Below are 20,225 nucleotides of genomic sequence, written 5' to 3'. Positions count from 1 at the left end.
CTTTCTCTAACATTTCATTTAACACTATACTCTCTAGATCCATCTATGTTGTTGCAGATTTCATTCTTTTTTATGGCTGAAAAATATCCACCGTCTGTGTGTACATACACACACACCACAACTTCTTTATCCATTCATCTATCAATGCACACTTGGATTGCTTCCATAATTTGGCTATAGTAAGAAATACTGCAATAAATATAAGGGTGCATGTATCACTCTGAATTAGTGTTTTTGTATTTTGGGGGATAAATACCTAAGAGTGTGATTACTGGATCATAGGATACTTGTGGGTTTTTTTTTTTTTTTGGTGGTTTTTTTTTTACTTTTTGAGAAACCTCCATACTATTTTCCACAGGGGCTCCACCAGTTTGCATTCTCACCAGCAGTGCACAAAGGTTCCTTTTTCTCCACATCCTCTCCAACACTGGTGGTTTCTTGTGTTTTTGATTTTAGACATTCTGACAGGTGTGAGGTGGTATTTCACTGTGGTTTTCATTTACATTTCCCTGATGATGAGTGAAATTGAGCACCTTTTCATGTGTCTGTTGGCCAGCTGATGTCATCTTTGGAGAAATATCTATGTATGCTTTCTGCCCATTTGTTAATTGGATTGTTTTTTGAGTGTTGAGTTGTATCAGTTCTTTACGTATTTTGGACACTAATTTCTTATTGGATATGTTCTTTGCAAATATCTTCTCCCATTCAGTATGTTGCCTTTCATCCATATAGGCCTTTAAGGATATTATTTATTTCTCTGGGAAAGACTGCAACAAACTGAATTATGATATGAGGTCAAAGTCTGTTTCCTGACAGACACTGACCATTTGATAATACCAACAACAATGTATGAGAGTAAAGTTTAACATCTTGCCTAGGATTGAGCGTTATTAATTTTTTAAAATTAATAGAAAAAAGTTTTCTCATTACTTTAATGAATAATTCTTTTAAGATACTGAGTTCGTGTCATGTTGACTATTGTCCTATAACAGAACCATGAAATACTCATGAAGAGTAGTTCAATAAGCTGTATTTTTATTGCTTTAAAAATTTTTTTTCATTAAAAAAATACTATAAAATGGAAAAAAATTCAAATTTTATATAAACATACAAAGAAAAAACCAACAAATCCATTCCTTTACCCCTATCCCAACTACCTAGAGATAACCAATGTGAAGAGTTTCCTGCATTCTCTTCTGAACTTTCCTGTAAGCAGACAGATAAGCAAAACTGACATCTGGTTTGGTTATATAATTACTGAAAGAACAGGAACTACAACTATGCATATATGAAAATAAATGAAATTAATGAAACTTATCTTTTATTGAGTTCTTTTTAGGTTATATTTTTCTAAATAAGTTTTTTATTGACTCATTTCATTGTCACACAAAAACACAAAATAATAAATTATATGCAAACCAATCATATCTAAAACATAAATGTGTATACTAACAGATCTGAAGAAAACACAAATGCTAGAGAGTTAAATTTAAAGACCTTGTAGTGAAGGAGGGTAAGACTGAAATGTAAGTTTACATGTTGCTGATTTGACTATTAAGGTGGGCACTCCCTGAAGGCAGTTGGCAAGACAGCACCTGATCTTCCAGACTAGAAATATATCTGGTAATCTTGATTATCATGCACAAATCCATAACCTGTCCCAAATCAATTAAGTTAGCTACAAGTATATGTGTGTCTATAGATATATATGTAGATATCTCTATGTGTCTGTGTCTGTGTGTATATATATATTCTTTTTATTCATTCATAAAGATCCAGAAAATATGCTTTTTAAAAATTAAACCCATTACATAAAACAATGCCTATTATTTTAAGTAATATTCCTAATATAAATACAAATCCCAATAACTTCATCTTAACCTACTTTACAAGTATTAGATTTATTTAGCTTTCATAAATAAAACCAGCATTCTGTTTCTTGCTAAAACTGTAATACTAACCTAAAAACTTACCAAAAATAAATTATAGAAAAAGAGGAAAAACTGATCCCACTTGTAAATATAAGTAGATATTCCATGCTCTCATAAAGCATATGAATATGAAATTTAGAGAACAAGAAACCCAAAAGGCTGACAAGCTTAGAAAGAGATGCTTGTTCTCAGTAATAATCAGAAAAATGCAAGTTAATATGAATAGGAGATATAACTTTATATTTAATGAGACTAGCAAGTAGTAGAATTCTAGACATGATCAGGCACTGCTAGCATAAATGCAGACAAGGGCATTCATTCTCAAAAGCAATTGGCAACTTAGATAAATTAGGTTTATGTATACCCAACAAACCATTACTATGTTAAGGAAATTCTCAAACAGTTCAAAGTAATGGAGTTAATATACACAAAATATCTCATATGAATCTTCTTAAAAAGAAAAAATGACACAATTTGATTTTTGTAAAGAAAGAACACATGTACAGAAAAAATATTTTACAAAGAGAAAAATGGAAGGAGAATTGAAAAGAATGAACATTAAAATAGATAAGTAGATTAAAAAAGAGAGCAATGAACAATTATTGCCAAGGTAAATGCAAGTTCAATAAAAAACCCAAGTGTGTATGTTTATGTGTGTATACATAAAATTCTGGAGGGATACACACTAAATTGTTAGTAGAATTTATCTCTAAATAGTAGGTTTGTGAAAAGGATTGGTGAGAGGTAGGGGTTCTTTCTACTCTTTACCTCTCTCAATATCTTGTGTTTTATATATATATATATACACCTATTCTTTCTTTTATGTATTATGTATTATTTTATGTATAAGATTTTATGTATTAGAGAGAGAGAGAGAGAGAGAGAGAGAGAGAAAGCATGTGTGCATAAGCAAGGTGGAGAGGCAGAGGAAGAGGGACCAAGCAGACTCCCTGCTGAGCAGGAAGCTCAGCATTCTGGGATCATGACCTGAGCCTAAGGCAGACACTTAACAGACTGAGCCACTCAGGCTCCACCACCTATTGTTATCTTAAAGAAATCATTCCTTCTTCTTCTTTATTTATTTATTTTAAGATTATATTTATTTATTTGACAGAGAGAAAGTATAAGCAGGGGAGTGGCCGGCAGAGGGAGAGGGGAGAAGCAGGCTCCTGGTTGAGCAGGGAGCTTGATGCAGGGCTAAATCCCAGGATCCAAAGATCATGATCTGAGCCGAAGGCAGACGCTTAACCAACTGAGGCATCCAGGCACCCAGAAATCATTTCTTCTGACAAAGATTCTCTTCTCAACCAAACTTCAGTTAGGCTCCTCTGAGCCGGTTTGCTTGACTAAGCCAGATCTTTGGACTTCCATGTCCACCTGCACATCCCCCAATTTTAGCAACAATCATAACTAAATCAGTGTGGCAGGAATCCCTCACCTTCAATATCTCACCACCTTTAACATCTAATCAATTTCCTCACCCCTCCCATACCGCAGGTCACATGTGGTCACCCTGGCAGGCCTTCAGCAAGAATCTTCTCAGTTTAACCAGAATCCCCCTAATCCTGATGCTTCCTCTTCATAATTTACATCCACCCACTGCCCCAACCCCTTTGGCTATAAATTCCTAATTTTTCTTGTTGTATTCAGAATTGAGCCCAGTTCTATCCTGAGGTCTCTTTCCTCATGTTTCAATAGCCCTTGATTAAAATCTGCTTGTACTACCTTAACTATGTCCAGCTCTGGTTTTCTTTAACACTGCTAAATGTAAAATTTAGGCAGTTTCTAAAAATAAAGTCTAAGTTTAACTCTGAATTCTAAGTAAGGATTAAAACTTTCTTTTTTGTAGAAAAATTGGTGGTTTCTAGTCAGTGATTCATGCTCTAAATCTCTTCTCTAATCCATGTTACAGCAAACTTACAAAAACATTTTAAAGATATATATATATATATATATATTTTTTTTTTTTTTTAATTTGAGAGGAGAGCATGTGTAGGCATGGAGTGGAAGGGACAAACAGCAAAGGAGACTCCCTGCTGAGCAGGAAGCCGGTGGGGGGCTAATCCCAGGACCCTGGGATCCTCCCCTCAGCCTAAAGCAGACACTTAACTGACTGTCTGAGCCACCCAGGCACCTCTACAAAAACATTTTAAAAAAATCAATATAGATTCCTTAACTAGGGATGTCAAGCTTTATTTAAAAAAGCTTTTATTAATAAGTACCTGATTTTCAAACATCATAAAAAATATGTATACAAAAAATCAGGTCAAAATATCAAAGTAACCATTTTTATTCAACCAAATAAACAAGGGAACACAGAGTAGGGAAAATAGAAAAAACTTATTAGACATAAAAAATACCTGAGATAAACCATTTAAGCTTTGATGCATACGGACTTTTAATGATCAATAAATTCCTGCTTTCATTTTGGAAAAAAAAAAAAGCCAGGAACATAATTTTTCCCGATAACTCAGGACCAGAACTATACACACCAATTATTGAACTGTATTGTACAAATATTCAATGTTCAATGTTCTTTGATGTGGATGTTGGGAGATTCCTACTCCTGGTTCTCTCACTAATCTGTGTGATCTTATTAAAGTTACTTTTCTTACCCTCAGTTTCCTCAACTACACAGGGAGAGTCTAACATTCTGTGATTATATGGTACTGAAGATGATATGGGGAAAACAAAACTAAGTCCTGATCCCAAGACAATGAGTATTTTTTTTTAATTTCTATTTATTTGCATTCTGTTAATTTGCATGGGAGACTAATTATATACAACTGAATTAATATCTTCCAAGGCAGTATTACTTTGGCTATTTTTTTTTTTAAATTATCGCTGAATTCAAGATAATAGCCACCTTCCAAAAGATATCCTCACCATCCAGAATAATTATCCTTTTCTCTATAGTTATTAGTGTTTTTTGGTCAGCAGCAAGGCAGGGTTTTTTTCTGTATTATTAGTCAGGGGCTCCTTCTTGTGAATTTGAACTCAATTATAATATCATCATTATTAACACATCATGTTAATACACATATTATGTGTATTAATACACATACACATACTACGATAGGAGTTAGATTTTAAAAAATAGTAAGGTACAGAGGAAGTTGCTAAAGCTCCAAGAGGACAGGGACTGTCCTCAATGCCCAGAACAGTCACTTGCGTGTAGCAGATGCTCAATAAATGTTTGTTAAATTAACTGAACAGATTCATAAAAAGCAAGTAAACAGTAAGAGATAGCACACCCTAATTGCCAAATGACAAAAACAAGTACTAAAAAAGTAACAATCAAAACCAAAACCTCTTTGTGTTGAAATAGGACTTCCAAACTAAGTTTGAATAAAGAATATATAAATCTGAAAGAACACAAATTATGAGGTGGTGGAAGTACATTCCAGAATGACAAAACTTTTGAGCAATAATTAAAAAAAAAAAAGTAAACATGACTTATGTGCAAAGCAAGATTAAATAAACTATGTTGGTTTAGAAAGTGTACCCTAACAGGTAGGAAATATAAGCATCCTAATCATGGAAGAGATTTGAAACCTACTACAGGCAAAAAGAAAAAAAATATCTTGAACACATTATTATTTTTATAAGCTTGAGAAGGAATATTGTGTAAAATTACCTTGGCCAAGGGAGAGACCAGAGATAAAAATTAAGAAGGTCCCTACTGCAGTCATCCAGGTATGAGGTGATGGGGATCTGAACTAGGTTAACAATAGTATTAAGAATTAAATGATTAAAAGTGGATTTAAAATATTAAATCAAAAAAAATAAATAAATAAAATAAAATATTAAATCAAGTTTACAAAACCAGATGCATAGCTGGGAAAGTGAGGACAGAAGAGTGAAACACTGACTCAAAGCTAAATCTGGGTTTCTAGAAAGGGTAAATTAGGAGTTGAGTATGGGGAGGAGAGGCAACTTGGGAGAAGGAATTTAGAAAGGCTGCATGAGTTTCAAGTCATAGCAGGTCATCCAGGTGATATTAGCAAGAAATCAGACATGCAGAATTTTAACTGTGGAAAAAGATCAGGACTACCCAGAAATGTAATTTTATAAGGCATTTATCTATACAAAAAGAATCAACTAGTAACCCAAAAGAGAGAAAGAGAACAAAGAAACTGAGAAGGAAGAAAATGAGACTAGTAGAAAACCAAATGTACTAAATGTGGTCTGTACAGAGAAATTAATAGTGAAATGAGAGAGAACAAGATAGGATGACAGTACTAACGGATAAGAGAGCTGAGAAAGGGGTTTCTTTTGTTGTCACTATTGGTTTTGTTGGTTTTTACATGGGAAAAACTAAAATGGCATGGCCACAGTAAAACACCATGGCATAATGGACTCAGGTCTATCTAAAGTTGAGAATCATCACTTGGTTATAAGCTCCATGTGACATGGAACTATATCTGCTTGTTTTCCACTGTTACCCGTAATGTATTTTCTATGAGGCTTTGGCAACTTTGGTATTTCCATACTTTAGCCTTTTTTGTGCTCATTCTCACTTACTTGGCTAGCTATAATTATGGACCTCGGAAACTAAACTTCAATTTTTGATGAAAAGAAGCAGGCTTAGGGATTAAAAAGGCAGAATTTTAAACTACAGAAAACTACGGCATTTCTATTCTATTAAAGTAATAGAGCTTTAAAAAGTTTAAAATCACAATATATTAGTAATGCAACTATAAACAAAATTGGAAAAGTAGAATACAAAGTAATGAAAACCACACAGTTAATTTAAAGCCAGATTTATCCTCACAGAAAATAATATTCAATTCGTTATCTATTTAGAAGGAATAAGAAACATATATAAAATTTGAAGGCATGAGTTTCAGAAAAGAAAAAAAAAAATGTTATCTGACCCTGTTGACTATAAAGGCTTTTCAGGACATAATGCCAAAGACATTTCCCGGCAGTCAGTGTTTCAACACACAAAAGGAGAAGAAAACAAACCTACACTCACAACTACCAAAGCCCAAGCACCATTTGCTACAGCTAACATCAAGCTGCAATTATGAAGCCAGTGGCATCCCTAAAATGAGCTCTGTCAGAATGACTTGGCAGGACCTAGGCAATGCTCTACACAACAGAATAGAGATACTACTTGCTCTCAAAGTCTCCTTCCAGGAGTAGCCATAAGGCAGAACTAGCTAGCAGCAAGAGGGACAGATACACTGCTCCCCTACATACCGCCATATATCATACACTCACAAAATATGACAAACACTGTAAATATCAAAGATATCTGAGACACAAGACCTGCCGTTACAGCCACAACTTACCTGAGAGATAGGATATACATATTCAAAACACATATATTTAATAAATATTCAGTAACAATGTAGCCTCATATATGATTTAAGAACCATTTATTAAGGTGCTACTACATGCCAGTAGCTGCTAGACCTTAGAGAGATAAAAATGCCCTTAAGTGACTCAGAACCTAGTGAGCAAACAAATATGGAAAGTACGAAATGGGTGGTATAACTAAAACAAAGGTTCCCACCACTAATCCTCTCTTAACCAAACCTCTAGATTAACCAGTATTCTTCAGTCCCTTTGTAAAACACTGCCCAATGCCCTGGCACACTAAATATTCACAGCTGGAGTAAGCTGTTCTTTATAGTTCACCCATCCACTGCGGTTATCTCAGTCAAGTTGTATAAGCTCACCAAGAGTCAACCTGGTTTCCTCCCAAACCTGTTTATGTCAATTGCACTTGTTGCTTTGATTAGATAATTCAATTAAATATTACATAAAGCAATAAAACACAGGTATGAAAAGAAAGACTAAGTTGAATGCTTTGGAAAGACAAGACAACAAAGACCTACAGAAAATACAGCTGTCACATGTTGGTGACACAACTGTAAAAGACTAGGGAAAAGTCATAAAAATCCATGATTCTACACTGTATACTCAAGGAAAACCAAAACTAGAGATCACAAGCAATGCATTAGTTTTTAGCATTAGCAATCACAAAACAATTATATGTAGTTTATTCAAGAAAGACAACACACAATTCTAATCAACATTCTAAAAAAAAAAAAGCGAAGAGCAGGTGGGCTTGGTCTTACAGTGGCAAATGAGTATACATTTATGTATTTTTTAACTTAAGTGACTTGGTATCATTTCAACCAGGATTAACTGCCCAACCACTGGTCAGGATAGTGTCAGTCTTATACTTACAAGCTTTTGGGGGAGCATGAGCATGATTATGTCTGGAGGTCAGAGAGGTTTTCCCCAAAGAAGAGAAACTGAATCTTGCTTGGAAGAGGATAAGAAATCACCAGGCAGACAAGTGAGGGAAAAATACCCCAACTCTACACTGACTGACAAGCATGAGAAAACAAGAAAAATGTCAAAATACTTCCTTCCATTTACCATGTCCAGGCCTATCACTCAAACTTTTCTTATGGCAAATTATTTATCCTCTCTCATCCACGAATTAGGGAATGAGTAGTAATACCTCCCACAAAGAGTTTTGCAAAGATTAAAATAGATTACACATATGAAGTACTCCGCACTGTACCCAGCACATGACATGCTAAGAGGCCAATAACAAAAAGCTATTATTATTTTTGGAGGATAAAGAAGAAAGGAAGGGAAACAAGATAAGTATCAGGTTCAAGTACTGGGATCATGGTCCGTCTTCCCCAACTAATCTAAAATTCAGTAAGTGTACTGACCCAGATCTCTAGGCTCCTCCTTGTTCCCTTTTAGCTTTATATGAATCCACATTCCTTGGGAGCAGGTTTTGGTTGTGTATATAATTTAGGCTCCTTTGCTGACTCCTTAACCTTCTCATTGAGGAAATACAAACAACAAAAAAAATAAGAACAAGTCCCAGACTGGGCTGTAATTTTCCATTAGGTGAACCTGCTATCACTCTTGTGGAATCTGACATCTTGTTTTTTTCTCCCAACTAGATATGCTGGTATTGGATCCAATTTCTGTCCCATGTAAATGAGTACTAATGGAACCTGTACGTAACGCTCCCCCCGCCCTTTCCTTGAATCTCTGTAGTGCAGTTATGCCAAGAACCTATTCGCCACACCCAAAATACCTCTTTCACCCAACCCTATCCAATATTTCCCAAAGCTCCTCTTAATTCCAGGGCTTCTACTCCTTTACTTTTCTCCCAATCTTACCTACAAAAAAACAAAATCTTATTTTTCCTTGTGCCATACTGCTTTTAGCCAACTCTAACAATAAATTTTCCTCATTTATCAATATTTTCTAATATTCCATCATCCTTTTCAGATAAGATACTTTTGTAATGAAAGTTACACAGAATGAAGTCTGTCAAAGAAAGTGACTTTATCTCTTCAAATACCTTAATGCATAACAGTAAATACAGAGTTGACATATTATTTTGTCCAAACAGAATATGTAGGCTAAGAATGACCTAATAACTGAAGCACTACACAAAAGCTGACATATGGTCAATAAACACCAACTATATTTTAAAAAAATACACATACACACAGAGAACTTAATTAGGCTACTCGCAGGACAAGCTGAAAAAGATCCAAATTTGCAGACTTTCTTAAAGAAATAAACATCTTATATTAGTATTCCCTACACAAAAATAAAATTATTAAAAGAAACTAGAGTGACACAATGTTAAACACTTTTGAGGAACATAAATTGTTGAAGACTTTCCTGAGTCCCTTAAAATAGTCATTTCACTAAATTGTTCTGCTTGAAGAAAAGTTTAAAATATGAGAAGAATTTATATTATGACAGCTACTCAAAGCATAATTAATCATCTCAATATTGCAATCCACTTGGCTACTTCAGATCAGAAGCAGCTACACAGGGTGAGGGACTGATAAAAGGATATGATGTGATATAGAGAACAATGCCCAGGCCAGAGTAGCAGGACTCTTGGGTTCTAAACTAAATCTCCGCCAACTCACAAGACAATTTACTTCATCTCTCTCTGTGGCCCTACTGATAAAACAAAGGATGAAGACTACTGAAGATCTAAGGTCCCTCAAGAGGTAAAATATTCTTAGTCTAATGAAAAGAACAGAAAATTGAGAGTAGAGATATGGGGGAGGGGGTGCCAAAAAAGGGTGCTGGGGGGTAGGGTGTGGGTGTGTGTGTGTGCCCTAGAATTCTACAATTATAAGTGCTAAAATGAAGACTACAGATAAAATGGGCACTAAGGAGGGCACTTGATGGGATGAGTACTGGGTGTTATACTATATGCTGGCAAATTGAATTTAAATAAAATATTTCAAAAACAAACAAACAAACAAAAAAATACATGCTCTAGGAATTAAGAACAGTTCACGTGCACAGTTTCTCCCTCCTGCTTCTGTCTGCTCCCGCTACCCCTCTGCTCGGTCTCTTCTTTTCTTCTACCTCCTTCCCCAGCTTCTCTCTTGCCTCAGATTTCTCTCTTGAACTCCAAAGTATCCTCTATTCCTATCCCCAGTCCTCAATGCTTACAAGTTATTATCACCTATTACTCTACACCTCTCTGGCCTGTCCCTTACTTCCAATACTGTCAGTTTATTGTCTTTAAACCACTACAAGCAGGGCAAAGAGAATCGAAGTAGCCATTATATGCCAAATGGATCCCTTAAACTAGATCTTGGTCTCTAAAATTTAATTTAAATAAATAACACAGTTAAAAGCATTCTCTCCATAGAAATCTCAACCAGCAAGAGCAAACCTATTATGGGTCACATACTTTGCATACTTGATCTTTTTAAAATTACAACTACTCTTGTTCGGTGGGTATATTAGAATTCAAAATTGACAAAGATGAGGCCTCAAGAAATTATATACTGGAAATGATGGAGTTAAGACCCATACTATCCACAGCCACATTATGATTGGCAATAGATTGTTTTGTCAAATAGACCACCAAAGCAAGAAACTCTAAGGATCCCAAGGGCAAGTTTATTTCTAATGGCCCAGAACTGAAACCTAGACACCATTAAAAACACTCATAAACCAATCAAAAAGTATGGCTAAAATCAAGAAGAGAATAAGCTTTTGACAAAGGGAAATTATTCTAGATTATTTGGACTTTCAAACAACTTTCAAAGGCTGATTAGTAAAAGGGTTTGTTTGTTTTAAATTCTGCTTAAGTTACCAAGATTTTGGAGAAAAGTTATAGTCTCCTCTCCTACCACCGAAACTCAGAAGAAGACTTAGAAGGTAAATAAAGTTTGGGGCTAAATTAGGATCTCTCTTAATAAAGAAACATTATCAATGATATTTCTCCACAATTACTGCGCTATTCCTGTCCATTTTTGAAAGTAAGAGAATTCAGTTTCTAGTAACAGTGTCCTGAATTAACGCTTCTACTGAAAGCAGCTAAAAATTCTGGACATTTTTACACCCATCTAAAAGGCAAAGCTGATAAGAAGAAATTATTTGGCCAAAGCTGAAGGGAAAATGAAAACTTAGTTAAGAGAACAAATGCCACTTTTGCCCTTTGGGTACTGGCCAAATGGAACGAACCTTCAGCCTTACAGGACCTCAAGGGCAAAAATCAAAGACCAGGACCATCCAGTGTGAAAAGTCTAACAGGTGACATGCCTCTCACATTTAGCTAAGACCCTAAGGAGCTTATACCTTCAAGGCAAAGGTGAAGTACCCTGGTTCTCAACTGTATTTGGAACCAAAATTTGCATCAGCAGGGTGGTCAAGCAACTCAAGCAATGAATTTATTTTAAATGGTATTCTGGATTGGTAATGCCTCCAAAAACCTACCAGAAGCAAACGCAAAGAACTTCTGAAGAAGATACCTTTATTTGAGACCTCAGATTAGTCTTACACTTTTTCAAGGACCGCAAGCAGCACACAAAGATAACCATGCATACAAAGAAACAAATCATCACGAACAAGTACCAGCAAAAACAAAAGATCACAGAAAGGTACCTCCAAGACCTCAGAAATAGGAAATACAGAGATACCAACTATAAAATAACTATAATTACTAGGTTTAAATAATAAAAGATGACTTGGGGTGCCTGGGTGGTTCAGTTAAGCAACTGACCTTGGTTTCAGCTCAGATCATGATCTCAGGGTCCTGAGATAAGCCCCATGTCAGGCCCCATGCTTGGCACAGAGTCCGCCTGAAATTCCTTTCCCCTTCCCCTCCCCCCATCCGCATACACACACTCTCTCTCTCTAAAATAATAATAAATAAAATAAAATAAAATAAAATAAAATAAAATAAAATAAAAATATGACCTGAAAATATCTTCAGGGAACAGGAAACTATTAAGAAAAGATCCAGTAGATTCAAAAAGGAACCAAATTGAACTTCAGTAACAATCAAAATTAGAAATTCATTGGCTGGCTTTAAAAGATTCAACTGAAGAGAAAATTAATAGACTGGAAGATAAATCAGAATAAACAGATAAAGAATGTCTAAGATACATGTAACCAGACACCCAAAAGAAAAGGGGGTTAGGAGCAGAAATCTAAAAAGATAATGACTGAGGATTTTGCAGATTTTTCAAGGAGCCTAACAAAGTTACAAACAAACAAACAAACAAAAAAAAAACTATATCCTGATACATCAGAATAAAACTACAGAACACCAAAGTCAATATAAAAAAAACATTAAATGTAGCCAATAAAATAAGCTAGACAACAGAAGAACAGAGTAAAATATCCATATCTGTTGTTTCAAATAAAAAGAAAAATGATAAGCAAGCATTAGTGTGACTGATTATCTTAGAAAGTTCTACAGATAAAGCAAGATAATATATCTGAAAGGGCTTAAAAAAAATACTGTAAAGGTATTTGGAGACTTAAGTGATAGCTTGTATAAAACCTATTTTATTCTTGGTCATTCACCCTCTCCGTGGGGCCTCACTTTACCTACAAAAGAAAGTTGCAGCTGAATTGTTTCCAAAGTTCATTCTAGCTCAAAGATTATTCTATCATTATCTCTCTCAGTCAGAGGGAGGTGAATCAAATTATAATATTCTACTGGCTAAAAATAATATGCTAGCTATCATCAGAAAGAATAATAGACATTATATCCCAAATTCTATAAAAAGCCATCCATATCTGGAATACTAATACATGTGTTAAAATCATCACACTATACATGTAAAATCAGAAATGAACAACTAAAGCAGTGGTTCTCAATCCTTGCTGCATATGAGGACTACCAGGGAGCTCAAAAAAATACTAATACCAAGGGCCCTAAATCCTAAGATTCTGATTTAATTGGTCTGAGGTAGAGCCCAGGGAATGAGTTATTTTAAAAGTTCCCCCAGATTAAAATTGAGCTAAAGCTGAGAAATATCCTGTGTACAAAATTATACCATACCACAGTGGAGTTCACCTGCTCCAAGTTTAAAGGATGTTGTTTAAAGAGCTGAATAAAACCAAAGATCAGTTTTATAAAGTAGTTAGTAAATATACATGATTTGTTACCCAAGACATCATGCAATGTTAAGATAAACACCCTCAGAAAAATCTACACAAATTCCAAGATAACAGATGCATATTAAATTATAAGGAAAGGAAATAGAATTGAAGTATACAATCAATGTCGTGAGGCTGACGGTAAAGGCAACAATTCACTCCTATGAAACACCCTTTAGCACCACCATCAGACCTGGAATATTAGACTGCCTGGTCCAGGATGGCACTTACATGCTCTAGCCTTAGAAGAGCTCTAAAGATCATGCTTTTTTCTCTGGAGACAAGGACATAAAAAAGAATGCAAATTTAACATCATGTATTTGCTACCATTTATTCATTCAGCACTTTTGTGTTGCGCCAGCCCTCTCTGGGGTATTTTAAAACATCTCATTTAATTCTCACAAGGTAGTTTATTATCTTCACCTTATACATGAGAAAACGAAGGTTCTCAAAGGTCAGAATTTGCTTGCCACTTTTGCCATAGAGTAAAATAGTAAGTCTTAGAGAAAAGATTGAAACCAGGTCTATGCCACATTCTCCCTCACCATAATTGTAAATAATATCACAAAATAAACTGTCATTTTAAGTGCTGTATCCATCTAAACGCTAAGTAAATCTTAACAGTCCTTTGCAGCTACTCAGTCAAAATAATTTTGAATCATACTTGACTCCTCTTTTCCGCACATTCTATTATTCTTCAGCATATCTTGTTGGTTTCTATCTTCAAAAATGTACTTGGAATCCATTATATCTTGAAAATGTATCAAAATATATATTTACCTATTCCATCACTACCACCTTAGTACATCTCCAGCCTGGATGATTAAAATAGCCCCCTAACTAGACTCCCTAATTCATGTACTCTTGTCTTCCCTCTAAGTGTATTCTAAATCCTTGTAAAGGGTTCCTTTTAAAGACGGTATTGCTCTTTTGCTCAAAACATTTCAACAGTTGCCCATCTGGCAAAGGTAAAATCAAGGATCCTTACAATGGGCAAGACCCAGTATCTCTGTCATTTCTTCCATGCTTCTTCTCTCTAGCCACATGTGCCTCATTATTCCTCAAACATTGTAAGTATGCTCCCTTCCCCCTACTGTTCTCTCAGGGCCTAGAACATTCTTTCCTTACTTTCTTTCACCTTTTCAAGTCTTGCTCAAATGGCATCTCATCAGTTAAGCCCCAGTTCATCCTCTCAAGCATTTCATATCCAACTTATACCATGTTATCATGGTGCTCACTACCATCCAATATATTGTATACATAGGTATACAATACCTATGCCTTCCTCCAGAATTTAAGCTGCATGAAAGTAGGACCTACTTTAATCACTCTTGTGTCTCAAGTGCCTAGAACAGGAGATGACACAAAGCAGGTGATTGAAAAACCTCTGTTTAATGAAAATATGAATCAGTAATGCCAAAATACAGATTAATAAACACTGTGGTAGACAGTCTCTGTGCCTCATGCCCTAAGCTACTCAATCATATCATCTTTTCACACAATTTTAGCATTTCCAGGTAAATGGCAGAGCCCCCGCCCCCCCCCACTACACACGCACTCAAAATCTAAGGCCAATAAATTTTATTTATTTATATGCCCGCTCTCTGTTAAGTCAGTAATTTCAAATTAAGTTCTCATTACCTTATAAAGTTCTTTCTTCCTGCTATTCTCCCCATTCACTGCTAGCTCTCCTCTTCAATGCTATTCTAAGAAAATTTAAGCCCCCAAAGCTATAAATACTGATTTTTCTGCATCTTGCTTGTTTTATCACTCCTTCACTGCATGCTCCTTTGAGGTCATCTAGCTCAATGTCTCACATATAGAAAATTATCTCAAATGTTATGATTAGTATTCCAACTCTACTTCCTTTCACAAACATAAAGCTCAGTAATAATCCTAACCATTCTTTTCCAATAAATTACCTATTTTCATCTGAATGATGGTAATGAGGTGGGAGAGAGATTATCAAAAATAAAGAGAATTCTACATTAACCAAGATGGGCAAAGGGTAAGGGTAGGAGGGGAATGACAAGTCTGTGGCACAACATAGCTGGTTCCTTCCTCCCAAGGCCTGAAGAAGGGAGGAAGTGGTAAAGGCGGGCCAGGTAGATGAAAACTTGGATTGGCTTGCACAACTCTGCCCTGGCAACCTGAAAGAGCAGGACGGACAGGTTCCTGAAGGGAGAAATTAGACAATCTTAAACGTATTTTTGTTGACTTTGGTGTTAATGGCTTGAGAAGAGATTAAAAAATCAAAAGGGGCACACTAACTGATCCAAATTTCATCATCATTCATTCAACTCTCACTTCCCATCATTTTTTTCTAGGAAAATTCCAATGGCAAAAGAAAAATGAAAGGAGATGTTCATATTTAATGATGTTGATGAAATGATTTTAAAAATATATTTTAAATTGTGAGATTCCTGCAAACTCTCTCCACCAAAATACAAAAGCAGAACAAAAATACATGATATTTGTCTGTCTAGAAAATATGACACATTTTTAACGTTTAATGTTCCTCCACAGATGCTTAAGTTAACCTGAGCACAAACCAAATATACTGTAAAAATGTAGTGCCTTCAAGGTGATGAGCACCAATGGGAAACCTACTTGAACTTTAACATTTGCCATAAATAACCTGGGAAGTAGCGTGCCCACATGCCTGTGTGTGTGTGTGTGTTTAAAACTAAAGAGTAGGGATGCCTGGGTGGCTCAACGGTTGAGCGTCTGCCTTTGGCCCAGGGCCTGATCCTGGATTCCGGGGATCGAGTCCGGGGATAGGGCTCCTTGCATGCAGCCTGCTTCTCTCCCCGCTGCTTTGTCTCAGCCTCTCTTTCTGTGTCTCTCGTGAATAAGTAAATAAAATCTTAAAGAAAAATAAAATAAAACTGAAGAGTGACTACAATTAATACCACAGGTAAACTGAAAAGTTAAAATGGAGGAGTGGATGAGGAGCACTGGGAGATCTGACAAGGGGTGAGAGGAGCTGGAAATTCCCAAACCTCCACAAGTAAGAAGAATTATCTTGCTTTTGACCGAATTAGTGTGACTCACCTTCCCTAAACTGGAAATTAAAATTTAAGCAGTCACATACAAAAATCATTCTTCACACCTGAATAATGTCAAAAATTAAAGCCTACCTTTCGCACTTTTTTGAAGTCTGAAATCCACAAGCCCATTTACAGAACACATTACTAATAAAGTAAATTACTAATAAATTTGAAAAGGCATGTAAGTCTGCTTGTTATTTATAAATATATAATATTTATATATTATGGTCACATTTATTTTGAGAAAAATTACAAATATCATAGACTAGATACTGAAGTACCTAACAGTAGAAATAAAAAAGCTGCCAAAGAATATAAACATACAATTGTAGGGGATCCCTGGGTGGCGCAGCGGTTTAGCGCCTGCCTTTGGCCCAGGGCGCAATCCTGGAGACCCGGGATCAAGTCCCACGTCAGGCTCCCGGTGCATGGAGCCTGCTTCTCCCTCTGCCTGTGTCTCTGCCTCTCTCTCTCTCTCTCTCATAAATAAATAAATAAACATACAATTGTAGAAATAAAGAAAGAGAAAAAATTTTAATAACTATGGGTCATTGCCTTGATTCATTCAACTCCTCCCAGAGGCCTTCCTTAACGACCACATCTAAAATAAAATAGCTGCCCTATCGCACTCTATTTCCTGTGCCTGATTTATTTTCTCATCCAAGTTGCCACTAGGTTCAGTATATCATACACTTGCATTTGCTGACTTTGCCTGCCTACTAAAATGTAAGCTCTATGAGGGCAGAATTGCTGTCAGTTTTGTTAATACCAGGGCCTAAAGGCACACAGCTGGCGCTCAATAAATGTACTGAATAAATAAAAGATGAAACTGAAGTTCAGAGAGGCCAAAGGATTTCCTCAAGGTCAGTGCTAGCAGCAAGCACAGCGATTAGGTACTATAACTCGGTCTACTCCCTCTTTCCACAGCCACTTCCACTACGCCGAAACACCCTGTTCCAGCACATGATTCTATTTAACAGATTTCTCCCTTTTTTAAGTGCCAAAGAAAATACATGTTACCAAAAAAAGTGACACACTGGGTAGCGTTTTAACTTCAAGTGTTTCACCAACCAAAACTATACTCAGATTTCATAAGCACACAGGATTAGCCAGTAAAACAGAAAGGCAGAGCTACTACTCAGTTAAGTTCCCTGTGAAATTGGTGCATGCCTTGGTAGTTTTAAGAACGAGCCACTGAAACCCACTTAGCAATTCAGAAGGGCCAGTAAACTATCAGCCTCACTTTCTGCGAAGAGCCCACAACAGCTCCTTCCTGGATATACTTTATCTCGCAGATTATGCAAGGGAAATGTAACCAACTTTAGAGTCCCTCTTAGTTCCTTTCAAAGTACAAGCCAATCTCACTAAACACTGGACATAAAATCAACCCTTGGGAAGTTTCAGATTCCGAGGACAGGAACCCATCCCCGAACCATCACCTGACTGTGGTCATCTAGGTCCTTCAATCGAAATCCGTGAACCTGAAATACCTAAAAGGAACGCGGGAGGAGGTAAGGAAGAGGAGAGAGAAAAACATTTACATGCATCAAAAAAGGACCGGATATTCCGACTGATACTTTGGCCCAACAGGAGCTCCTCGCCTCAAGGCGAGGCCCCACGGACACGACTTGGTGCTGTCTTCATCACCTTCTTTCCAGAGACAGGAGCCAACTACCAATACCTTTCGCAAGGAACATCGCTAGACCTAGGATGGGACTCACTGGGGCAGAGGATGATTTGCTCGACGTCTCTCAGAAACTACTGTCAGCCCAATTAGTAAACCGAAAGGGACGACCTGAAATGTGGGACGGCGAGAGAGTTGAAAGGAGACGGAGTTAAGAGTGAGAAACGGAGCAGACGGAAAGGAGCGGGGACGGTAAACAACGCATCAAGGGCGGGAATGGGAAGCCGGTCAAGGAAGTGGGGTCGGCGAAAGGCAAAGGTGAAGGGGGTAAAGGGGCGCGGTGGTGGGTGGGCTGGGCGGGAGGCAAAGGGGGAGGGGACGAGCGGGGGGGGAGGGGGGAGGGGGAAGGGTCCTGGGCGGGGCGGGGCGGAAGGCAGCGAAGAGGCGGGATGAGGAGGGCCAGGCCGGGAGGGTCTTTACCTGCAGCTCCGCCCGCTCCACCTCCCACTGGGCTCTCTCCACCTCGAAGCGGGCCCACTCGTGCTGCAGGAAGTGCAGGATCCCGGGGAGGCTGTACTGGGCTCGCGCCGCCCCCGCCGCAGCCGCCCCGTCGCCAGCCGCGGCAGCCTCCGCCAGAGGCCCGAGACTCTTGGCACCGCCGGCGCCCGGGTGGTTGTTGCTGAAGAAGACGCCGGGACCCGCCTGCTCGTCCATGGCGGCCGCAGGAACCCCGGGAGCTGCCCAGGCGCCCAGCAGCGGAGGCAACGGCGGCGGCCAGCAGCGCCTCCTCCTGCCTCCGCCGCTCCCCGCCCACACCCCAGTCAGCAGGGAGCAGCCGCCTGGGCGCGGGGGCCGGCCGAGCCCGGGACGGGCCGGGAAATGGGTCAACTGCGGCGCGCGGGAGGCCCGGGGCTTGCTGGGAAATGTAGTCGCGGGGCGTGGCGGCGGCGAGCGCGGCGGCGGCGGCGGCGGCGGCGGCCTGTGGGGCTGCCCGCGGCTGGGGCGCGGCCGCAGCCCCGCCCCCCCGGGTCCGCCGGGTCCGCCCCTGCGCGCGGCGGGGGGGGGGGGGGGTGCAGGGGGGCCCCGCCGGCCCGGAGCGCGCGGGTTTCCTCGCCAGTCCCCCCGCCTCCTCGCACGCGGAAGTTCTCAGGCGGCGCGCCCTGTTGCACACACACACACGCACACGCGGAAGTTGCGGCGCCAAGATACCGGCTGAGCTGCCCGTCTCTCGGGGCTTCCTGGTGGTTCTGCTGAGGAGCAGGCGGGGCGGGGCTCGGAGGTCCGGCTGCGGGACCGGGGGTCGCCCGCTGACTGGCCCCCACTCCCCTTGGCTCCGGCCGCAGGGCCGCTCTGGCTGCAGCGGCTCCTCGGTGCTGGATGCCTGCTTATCGCTGTCGCTCCTCTCTCGTTTTCTCTCGGGGTTCAGACCTGTTGCCTGCTCCGTTTTCACGAATAAGGAGCTCTAATCACCCCTCTCTCCTACACTAGCTCCCCACCCCCTTCCAGCTCCAGAGTCGGGGTCGCCGGCGCCTCCTCTGAAGCCCCTTCTCCTGCAGGCAGTCTTGCCAGTCCTAATCCTGGAAAGCTTCCCCTACCCAAGGCGGTTGTCTGCGTCTCCTTTTGCCTGCCTTCTCCCGCGCAGTTCTTACTCAGTCCAACTCGTACATATTTGATCGTCGGTTATTTCTGTCGCTGTGGATGTAGAGGTAAATGACACGGTTCCTGTCGTTCAAAGGGAGATTGATTGCCAGTTCTCACAGTGCTTCAGGTCAACACTCCCTGAGAGAACAAAGTCCCCTTCTCTTCTCTGCAACGGTCTTAGGTATTCAGGCGCTTCTCCCTTTTCGCTTGTCCCGGTTCCAGGTTCTCTCCCCTGGTTCACCTGCTTAGCCCTACCAAGGGTGCACCAAAGTCCTTTCAAGGGTTTCTCTGTTAAGTGTTATCCTCCGAAGCCCCTGAAATTATGTCACCATGAGTTCACACTGCAAACACAGTGAAAGGAAGGCGCCTGGGAAAAGTTAACAAATAATGAAATGAAGCCCTTATCTTGTCCTCATAATGAGTTATTAGTAATTCTTTTGTTTTTGTGGAATGGACTTCTGGAAGACCAGACCTGATGGCTGTGAAAAAAAATTTAAACATTTAGGCTGGTTATTGACATGTCAGGGAAGGACATCCTGTTCCTGTCCTCCCCTCCCC

At 39.1% G+C, this 20,225-nt stretch overlaps 1 protein-coding gene across 2 annotated transcripts in view; it reads right to left on the bottom strand.

Moving 5' to 3' along the window:
* STRN (striatin) overlaps nt 1-18,919 on the bottom strand; it is a 90,410-nt gene extending 71,491 nt beyond the window's left edge. The window contains exon 1 of one of the 2 annotated variants that reach the window (XM_026018917.2): nt 18,507-18,919. In XM_026018917.2, coding sequence (XP_025874702.1) covers nt 18,507-18,740 — 234 coding nt within the window. In that variant the 5' untranslated portion in view covers nt 18,741-18,919. The remainder of the gene's footprint in view (nt 1-18,506) is intronic. The other variant, XM_026018916.2, reaches the window with a different exon arrangement.
* Between the last annotated feature and the right edge of the window lie 1,306 nt (nt 18,920-20,225).

This window comes from Vulpes vulpes, chromosome 8, assembly GCF_048418805.1.
Source record: "Vulpes vulpes isolate BD-2025 chromosome 8, VulVul3, whole genome shotgun sequence".
NCBI lineage: Eukaryota > Metazoa > Chordata > Mammalia > Carnivora > Canidae > Vulpes > Vulpes vulpes.
This window is presented reverse-complemented; position numbering and strand designations above follow the sequence as displayed.